Here is a 10000-nt window from a genome sequence, read left to right on the forward strand (position 1 = left end):
TTATTATTACTATCATCATTATGATATGTGCTACGATGATGACAATATTAATGATAATAGTAATGATAGTGATACCTACAACAACAACAATGATAACAATAATTATAATAATAATAAGGATGATAATGATGATAATAATATTATCAACAATGGTAATGATGATAATGATAACACTAAAGGTAAGAATGATGATGATAATGATAATGACAATAATAATGATAATAATAATGATAATAATAATAATAATAGTAGTAATAATAATAATGCTGATGATAATGATAGCAAAAACAATGATAGTAACGACGATAGCAAAAACTATAATAGTAACGATGATAATACTACTAAAGATACTGATAATCATTATATTGATAGTAATGATAATAACAAAGATAACGATGATCATAATAATAATAACAACAATAATCACAACAAAAACAATGATAATAACAATAACAAAATGATGAATTATACCCAATTCTCCAACACCCCCTTCCGCTAAAACACAAACAAACAAACATATATAAACATAACAGCAACGATACATCTCCCATTCTTGCAGTGCAGCAGCAACACCATCAAAAAAAGGTGAATGAATGACGACGATGATCAGCTGACCCCGCGATGTAGTACGACAAAGAAAACCATTGTAACAGCTGATGATTCGCACGGAGGGGGGGGGTGTTTACTTTCTCCGACGCGGGTTGTTGCACCGTGTTGATCAAAGCCGCATTGCATGTCGAGGTTGTTGGTGTTGTTGTTGCTATTGTTGTTGTTTTTGTTATCAGTGTCTTTGAATTGTTGTTGTTATTGTTGTTATGATGAAATCATTAATGGGTTATTACTATCATTGTATTATTTTTGTTGTTATTATTATCATCTCCATGAGTGCTGGTCTGATCATTAATATTATCACTATCGTCATCATTATTATCATTATCACTATGATTATCATTATTATCATTATCAATATAATTATTATCATTATCATTACTATTACCATTATTGTTATCATCAATATATGATTATATTATTATCATCATTATTACTATCATGATTATCATATTTCTATCAGTAATGTTATCATTATTGTTACTATTATTATTACTATCAGTATTGTCATTACTATAGTTATCAATATCATTATCATTATTGGTTGTTATCATTACCATTACTATGATTTGTATCACACTTGTTATTTGTTGCATCATTATCACTATTGCTATTATTATCATAATTATTGTTGTTTTTATATATAGCCATCATCATATTCATACTCATTCCCATCAACATAATCGTCAAAATTGTTGATGACATTATCATTATCAAAATAATTGTTTATGTTATCATTATCAGTAACTGCTATTTTAAGAAAAAACATTTGGACAGTATATCATTTTGGTGATTTGCTTTCAGCGAGCGCATTATACATCGGAAATTTCGAAAATGACTTGCTTTGATTAATTGTACAAAAAGATGAATGTGTTGACTAAATTATTATTTTCAACTCGTTTTGAACTGGTTAATAGAACGATGAATTACAGATTATCTTTTATATATGTTCATGAGCATAAACCATACCGAATATTACAGTAAGATATGTCACAGTTCTTTACAAAGAAACAAGAACTGAAATTGTGCTGAGCATCGACTGGAAAATTCAAATTTCTAACCGTTATAACTCTGTTGTAGTTGAGTGTGTGTGTGTGTGTGTGTGTGTGTGTGTGTGTGTGTGTGTGTGTGTGTGTGTGTGTGTGTGTGTGTGTGTGTGCAAACATGTGTGTGTGTGTGTTTGTTTGTGTGTGTGTGTGTGTGTGTGAGTCAGTGAGTGAGTGTGTGAGTGCGTGCAAACGTGTGTGTGTGTGTGTTTGTGTGTGTGTGTGAGTGTGTGTGTGTATGCGCGCGAACATGTGTGTGTGTGTGTGTGCGCGCGCGCGAACGTGTGCGTGTGAACATGTGTATAATATATGTGCAAGATGATGTATTCAGCGCATCCCCATTCGCGCCACGGTACTTTTTTTCTGGAACCTTCGATATTGTAACTCCATTGATTACGGAGAGTGCCTCCTCACCCTCACACAAAGCCCGCCGAACATTACATCACACATTCATTGTAATAACATCACACTTTCAGAGAATCTTTTCATTATGCGCTCATCCCTCTCTCTCTTATATTTAATTGCTTCATCTTTAAGAATAAGATAAGCCATTAGTAAACAAAGGGGATCTAAAAATAATATACTACCTGGAAACTCTTCCTCGGACGGTATATAAACATGGATTCGAAATCGCTGATGGCATCTTCAACTCTGGAATCATGGCAGCCATTAGAACTTTGATGACTCTCTGCCTCTGTGCTGGTGCGAAAATATTGATTGGTGATTAGAGTAGTTCATGAGGATAATGATAATTACATTGATGAGGTTGATAATAACGGTAATGAGAAAGATAATGATGCTATTAGTAGTCATATAATAGTAATGATACTGATATGATGATGATATTAGTAAGAATTACAGTAACAACAATAATGATAATCATAATAATAACAATAATGATAATATTAATAATAACGATAACACTATGTCAGAGTAACAACAATGGTCATGTTGTCCTCCTCCTCATCATTCTTTCCATTGTTATTGTCGTCACTCCTCTCAGAGTACCGCCATTAGCATCATCAACCCTAACTTGTTTATTTACCATATTACAGTTTCGAGTCTTATATAACGTTTTTGAACTTATTACCACAGGACTTGCGGCAGCAGCTAATGTCACGGAAGAAGCTCAGAGGGTAAATATACTCAGGTGTTATCATTGCATTGTCCATGAGCTCGAGTTTATTCCCCTTCACTCTAAGTTCCATAAGTATGAGCTTCTATTTTTGAATATTCAAGACTGCATTCTTGTATCTAGCGCGATATCTAGAAGTCTCCTTTCTTTCATCTTCTTGAAGGAAAAGAGAGGTTCCGCGACATCCCTGGGCGCGGGCGGCACCCATGGCGGCGGTGGGCACGGCGTCGGCGGCGGAGCCTCGGGTGGCGGTTACCTGATCGTGGGCGCAGGCAACGGAGGCCAGCACTCCAAAGGCGTCTCTCAAGCAGCCAACCGGGCCGCGGCTGAGGCTACTGCCGCTGCTGCGGGACTGAAAACTGCTGCTACAGCTGCGGCTTCGGCTGCGGCGGGAGAGGCGGCCAAGACAGCATCTGCCGCCTCACAAGTGGCTCAGAAGGCAGCTGACCAACAGAAGGCTGAAGTGGCTCAGCTTACTCAGGCTCTCCAAGGCGCCCAGGCCGCCTTCTTCTCGGAATCTTCCCTGGCAGGCAAAGCCGCAACCGCAGCTGCGTCGGCAGAGAGCGTGTACAACCAGGCCATGGCCCTGATCCACCAGCTAGAAACGGCCCAAGCGGAGGCCCAGGCAGTCACAGCTCAAGCGCAGCAGGCTCTCGAAGCCGCGCAGACTGTGCAGGCCTCACAGGGCGTCATGGCATGGCAGGCTCAGCAGATCTCCAACAGCCTCAGCCTTCAGCAACAACTTGCAATCAGCGATCTGAGCGGAGCGGTTACAGCCGCTGCCCGAGCCGAGGCTGCGGCCGCTGCCGCCATGGCCAAGGCGAAGGGATACGGCGGTCATGGTGGCCAGGGGTCTTATGGCCAGTCCGGTCTCATGTTCCACGCCACGGGCGGCCAGGCAGGTTATGGGTCCGGCAGTGTGGGCGGGGGATTCGTCAGTTACGGCGGCCTTGGCCAAACCACCTCAACACAGAGTGATTACGGCAGCACTAGCCTCACTAGCTACAGTAATGACCAGACAAGCTACGACACTGAGGGACAAAACGCCCAAACTAATTATGGAAGCGATGGGAATGACAGCTACGGGAACGGTGACCAAAATGTCCAAATTAGTCATGATGATAATCAAAATGGGCATGATGATCAAGTCACTTATACCAGTGGTGACCAAATACATCAAAATAATGGTGGCCAAATTATCCACACTGGCCATGGCCAAAATGCCGAGGATCATGTAATTTACACCGATGATATCCAGAATGATGGTGGCCACAATATCTACGACAACAACGTTCAAAATGATCAAAATACTTATGTAGGCAATGACCAAATTCATTTTGGAAACAGTGGCCAAGATAATGAAGGTCAATTCAACTACAATAATGGTCAAAATAACCAGAACAACTTTGGTACCGATGGACACAACAATGTTGGCCATATCATCAATGACAACAATTTACAAAACGGCCACATCAGTTACAATAACAATGACCAGACTAGCTTCAGTAACAATGGCCAAGGTGATGTGATCCAACTGAACCAGAATAGTCACATCACTTATAGTAATGATGCCCAAAATAACCAATTTAACCACGGTAGCAACGGCCAAGTCATTTTCGGAAACAATCCCCAAAATAATGATGGACAGTTTGGTTACGACAACAATGGCCCAAATATAGATGGCCAATCAAACTACGACAGCAATGGCTCAAATAATAACGGTCAATTTAGTTACGACAACAACGGTAACTCAGGACCAAATGGCGGGATCTCACACGGCAACGATAACATTAATGGTCAGTATGTCTGAAATATCTGAAGCCTACGTGGGATAAATGCCTTTTTGTGTTAATAATCCAAGTGGGATCATTAAAAGTATTAAGACAACCTGTGGTGTTTGAATCAATACCTTATTTCTTCAAACATGTGATGTCTCCCTATGAAAGAGCACATCCATTTGAATTCTCTCTCTCTCTCTCTCTCTCTATCTATCTATCTATCTCTCTCACCCCCCCCCCCCTCTCTCTCTCTCTCTCTCTCTCTCTCTCTCTCTCTCTCTCTCTCTCTCTCTCTCTCTCTCTCTCTCTCTCTCTCTCTCTCTCTCTCTCTCTCTCTCTCTCGCTCTCTCTATCTATCTATCTATCTCTCTCTCTCTCTCTCTCTCTCTCTCTCGCTCTCTCTATCTATCTATCTCTCTCTCTCACCCCCCCCCCCCCTCTCTCTCTCTCTCTCTCTCTCTCTCTCTCTCTCTCTCTCTCTCTCTCTCTCTCTCTCTCTCTCTCTCTCTCTCTCTCTCTCTCTCTCTCTCTCTCTCTCTCTGCTTGTTTTCATTCTCCTCTATCTCTTTGTTGTCTCCCTTCCACTACATCTCTTCCTTTCCAACCCTTTAATACAGCACACATCATATTTATAGATAATTATTTATATATTTCCATATACATGATTTTATATATAGCGCTTAAAGAAAGTATAGTTATGCTGCTTGTCCCTTACCTTCCCATCCAAATGTATGGTAATGAATCCAGCATTAGGATCGGCAGCAATAATCTGAGCTCGAAAATAGGAAGGAAGGTACACCAAATCTGATGATAGGCAGACGAAGAGATAAATAGTGGAGATGGGAGGAGAAGGAGAATGTATACACATCATTGTCATATATTTTTCTTTTCGCTGAAGAAAACCATGGCTGAGAGGTAGTAGGCCATATCATCAATACCTTTTTTTCGATTTCTCTGTCCAGATATATGCATATATTGAAGTAATTAGCTCATCCGTTTACAAATAACAAATATTGTGACGTCACCGCGGATTAGTCATGCGCAGACACGAACGTATCTTGTGATTCGATATTTTGTCCGCTTCTTTGGTCTCTGACTTTGGTATGATTTTATTCCGTATTTGCTTAGATTTATGTGTATTTTGAATTAATGAGAACAGAAATAACACGAAAAGAATAAATTGACTCAACTTATTTGTTATTATTGCAAATTAGAATGCAAACATAATATATATATTGATCTTTAACACCCACATAATTACGGACACAGTCGGTTCTGAGATGTAAACAAGTATGGCATCGGCAGCCAGTGGTAATGCAAAGTCTCTTTTCCTATTTATTCTGGTTATATTCTAATATATTCTCAGACTTTGTACCAGGCGAGATACATTACTGATTAGATATTTCAAAATTTGGAATTACATCCTTTGATAAAGCCCTTCAAATGTTAGAGATGGAATTGCATGGGAGATGAATCATTGTTGAAGTATTTACTTTATTGTTACTTATATTCCATAGAGAAACAAGAAAGTGCGAAAGGTTTTACGAAATTTCTCACAGGTAAATGTTATGAATAAGACTACGCATAAATAAAAAAAATAATAAGGCAATGGTCATTAAGCACACAGAAACAATACTATATTGTATGAAAAAAAATCTTTCGAAAGTGTTTGTTTTTTGTTACCAAAGTCAAAATGTTTGGGGGAGAGTTGTTGGCCTTTGCTGGAGCCCAATGTGTGAAAACCAAAGATTTGCCTCATGCTCTCCTTTTCTAGACAATTACCACACTAAATTCTATTGATGTCTTGACTTTCCAAAGTGACTCACTTGACTCAGCTCAGCAAATTAACTCCCACACTATGGTAAATTTGAAATTAATTTTTGTTGGGTTACCCATATGGTTCATATGTATACAAGACAGGAACATATTTGCAATATATATTTTATAGAGAGATGCATGGAAAGGTATTATTAACTGTTTAATGACAGCAATTAATCCACAGTTATAGAGAAATGATGATGACAGGTAGGTCCTGCAGCTAAGGTCCCATTCTTCTGCCTAGTCTAAGTCTTACCTCCAAGCTTGTCACTCATCTGTTATCTTCACTCTCTAAGAAAAGCAGTATAATCTTTTGTTGCTTTATTCTTGGACCCCTTTTTGAACTGAAGTCAGTTCCTAGTGTTACTTTGTGTTTGCTCAGTTCATTTACAAATATTCCCAGTACCAATTAAGTTGTTACAATCCCACATATAAGAAGTGCCAGACCTGTCAGATGTTCCACCTGTTCATACCCAATGGAAGTCGGAGGTTCCGCACCCTCCTAGCATTCCTTTACTCACCATAATAAGGAAATGTGGTGATTAAAAGGGGGCTTTGGAGGCAGAAACTTTACCTTTGGAAATACTGCGATCTAGAGGGGTAGTGGAGTGGGGTTTAGGTTTTCTCTCTCGGTCTCTCTCGGTCTCATGCTCTTTCTCTAGAAATTTTGTAGCTGCTTCTATGCTCTTTTGAAATGGGTAGCCAGTTCTTCGAGGTCAATTTGATTTGCAATACCTGTCACAAATAACCACTTCAAATTAACTTTTCTTTGAAGAACTCATAGTTAGCTGTAAAAGGAAAAGACTGAGAAGAGAAGCTATAACATAGAAGTGCTTCAGAGCAAACATTTGCATTTTTTTTTTTTTTTTTTTTTTTATAATAATAATAATAATAATAATAAGGCATCATGATTGACTTTAATACTTTTTGTTTTCTTTATTAATGCTTCATTTTTGTTTTCCAGATGTAAATGAGGTTTTTTCACGACTATTTGATCATCGCCCATTCCTGAAAGGGGAAATTGAATATTTTAAAAAGGAGTTTGAGGTAATAATCCTCTTTTAAATTAGTTTTTATATTAACCCTCTCTGGGCGGGTGGTACAGTACTGTACCGCTCATTCAAAAGCCCAGTGGCCGGGCGGCACAGTATTGTGCCAGCCATTTAATTGATTTAGGCCTAAGCGTTCGAAAGCCCCAGCATTGTGACATTCAAGGCTAGAATGCCCCCATCATGAGTGGGTTAATATATTTATTCTTCAAATTAAGGTTATAAAGAATGTACATCCTGTTTATTTAGGCATTAGATTGGCCATTAAAAATTGTTTATTATTATAGATTGATTAGAATTATATACTTATAATTTTAATACTATCATCCTTACATATGTCTAATATGAATATCCATTCTAGGAAAAAAGAGGAGACAGAGAAGTCGAGCAACTCTTCCGATCTCTTGAACTTATAACAGAGATAAAGGAAGGCCAGGTATGATTTTTTTTAACAGAATTTATATGCATGGGAATGTAATGTTTATTACATTAATTTTTTTTAAAATGGACATTTATCTTATTGTATGATAATTTGTACATATGTATTTAGAAAAAAAAATTAGATTCAAGGTTACTGACTGTAGTAATTATTATACAGATTGAGAAGATTGTCAACTCTTCAGACGACAATCTTCCACGCACAATCGCAGACATCCAAGTGGCTCTGCACATGTTAGAAGACACCATTGACACAGAGAAGAAATTTAACTCGGTAAGAAGCTTCCTCTCCATGTGAAGGGGTGCTGGTTAAGGATGACAATAGGGAGATAATGTCAGTGAACCAAACTTTAGACAAAGTTTTTTGCTTGTTTTTTTCCCATAGGTTTAGTTATGTTGTGGCTAATTTACTTTTGATTCATAGTATCAACATGAAATCCAGATTTCTAGTGTGTTTGTGCAATATGTATATGTATTTATAGATTTAAGAGTTTGATATTTTGATTCCATAGGAGGAGCTACTTGCTAAAAAGAGGTCAGAAAGGAAAAGCAAACTCACAGCAACTCAACAAGAGGTACAAGAGAAGCTCACTTTCCTTGAAAATAACTACCTGGAGAAGGAGCAGGCACTGCGGTCACAATTTGAGAATCTCGAGAAAAGTGCAGGATTCTGATTACTCCTAGAAGCCCTTACCTTTCTAGCTTTTACATCTCTAGATTACAATGACCAAAATGGAAGATCACGTCCTCATCATACCCTCCAAAAGGTTCATCCAGATTCTGCAGGAGTTAAGAGATGCATTTGGGAGCCCACAGAGCATCCAACAGAAGATCCCAGTAGGTGAGGTTGCAGCAGGAAAGGAGATCAAGCTTACAACACAGGAGATCAAGTGGTGTCATGAGAAGATGCGAGAGAGGGGCATCCCGGAGCGTGTCCATGAACTACTGGCAGAGAGCGAGATTGTCTTACCCAAGTACGAACCACCTCCACGGAGCCCTGAACTTGAAGCCAGGATCCAAAGGCTGCGGTTTGAGCAAGATAACCGTGACTACAAGGGTATGGTCAAAAATGTGGATAATGTCTACCAGGGAGGTGGGAAGGAGCTCGGGGAGATTGGCAAAGACTTGCGGACTGTCAATAGGCAGATTATTTCAGGGCTTCAGTATCTCTTGTCTGTGATTGGCACCTTCTTCGCTGTCTTTATTGCATTGGGAATGGCCACCCAGGACTACGGAGTGAGGGCCTTGGTAGCCACTGTGGCTGCGTTGGTGGTGGGCTTAGCAGAAATGTATTTCATTATCAGGGAAGATCTAAGGGAGGAAAATAAGCAGAACAAAGTGAAGTAGTAGCTACCAAAAAGCTGTGCCAAAACTGCTGTATATTCTTCAGTAAATTTTCTTTTTGTTTCAAAGATGTTGAAAAGAAGATGAGAGAAATAACATTCATTATTCTTATTTCCCTTTCTAGTAGCAGTGCAATATAATTTTTTTGTTTGATTGATTTGTGTTTTAGGCTTTTTGCCTTTGTTGAGAATTTTATATTTAAAAGATTGCTTTCTAAGACACCAAATACTGACCCCTTCAGTTGATTTTGCATGCATAAAATAATTAAGATCTAGTCCTTTGTTGATTACCATATAAACTATGAAGAATAAGTAAATTATTGCTTTGAATAAAGATCGAAATTGATTTTGGATAGTCATAAAATTCAAAGGGACAAGATAACCCAGCGTTGGAGGAAAGTTGCTCATGTTTTCATGCATTACCAAAGGATTTTTCTATTCTAATAAAGGCATTTAAATCTTGCATTTGATATCTAAGGAATTATTATTAGTTTGTTTTGCTTTTTTTTTTTTTTTTTTTGCATCATTTGCAATCTTTACTGCACAACTGATAATCTTGTTATAAGTGTTTTGCTCACATGGAAGGTTAGTGCCAAATGCATATGTGATTACATTGGTGATGCAGTCTGTAAGATGGCATTAGTATGATTTTCTACATTATTTTGAATGTGCAGTGAATGTGATGTTAACATTCCATTTTCTATTGTTTGTTTGTGCTGTTTAGTATTGTCTGTAGTCTTGTTTAGCAGAATGTATTACCCATAATTGGGTCACTTTATGATTG

At 38.3% G+C, this 10000-nt stretch overlaps 3 protein-coding genes across 4 annotated transcripts in view; all 3 read left to right on the plus strand.

The window, feature by feature from the left end:
• Positions 1–2297: 2297 nt before the first annotated feature.
• Positions 2298–4677, plus strand: LOC122259235 (uncharacterized). The gene is made up of 3 exons (XM_043025853.2): positions 2298–2357; positions 2751–2791; positions 2954–4677. The coding sequence occupies exons 1-3, from the start codon at positions 2315–2317 to the stop codon at positions 4598–4600; spliced, it is 1731 nt and encodes a 576-aa protein (XP_042881787.2). The 5' UTR covers positions 2298–2314; the 3' UTR covers positions 4601–4677.
• A 1091-nt stretch (positions 4678–5768) lies between these two features.
• The window catches only part of Muted (biogenesis of lysosome-related organelles complex 1 subunit 5), a 4312-nt gene continuing 80 nt past the window's right edge, over positions 5769–10000 (plus strand). The window contains exons 1-5 of one of the 2 annotated variants that reach the window (XM_043025859.2): positions 5769–5879; positions 7351–7433; positions 7797–7871; positions 8034–8147; positions 8386–10000. The exon at positions 8386–10000 is cut by the window's right edge and continues 80 nt beyond it. In XM_043025859.2, coding sequence (XP_042881793.2) covers positions 5861–5879; positions 7351–7433; positions 7797–7871; positions 8034–8147; positions 8386–8547 — 453 coding nt within the window. In that variant the 5' untranslated portion in view covers positions 5769–5860 and the 3' untranslated portion in view covers positions 8548–10000. Of the gene's footprint in view, positions 5880–6015; positions 6128–7350; positions 7434–7796; positions 7872–8033; positions 8148–8385 lie in introns of those variants that run through there. The other variant, XM_043025858.2, reaches the window with a different exon arrangement.
• The window catches only part of LOC147470005 (vacuolar ATPase assembly protein VMA12), a 1484-nt gene continuing 80 nt past the window's right edge, over positions 8597–10000 (plus strand). The window contains exon 1 of the mRNA XM_086545994.1: positions 8597–10000. This exon is cut by the window's right edge and continues 80 nt beyond it. Within this exon, the coding sequence (XP_086402120.1) occupies positions 8597–9220 (624 nt within the window). The 3' untranslated portion in view covers positions 9221–10000.

The sequence above is a fragment of the Penaeus japonicus genome, unplaced genomic scaffold, assembly GCF_977035675.1.
Source record: "Penaeus japonicus unplaced genomic scaffold, GWHDUDI00000001_assembly GWHDUDI00000017, whole genome shotgun sequence".
NCBI classification, from domain to species: domain Eukaryota; kingdom Metazoa; phylum Arthropoda; class Malacostraca; order Decapoda; family Penaeidae; genus Penaeus; species Penaeus japonicus.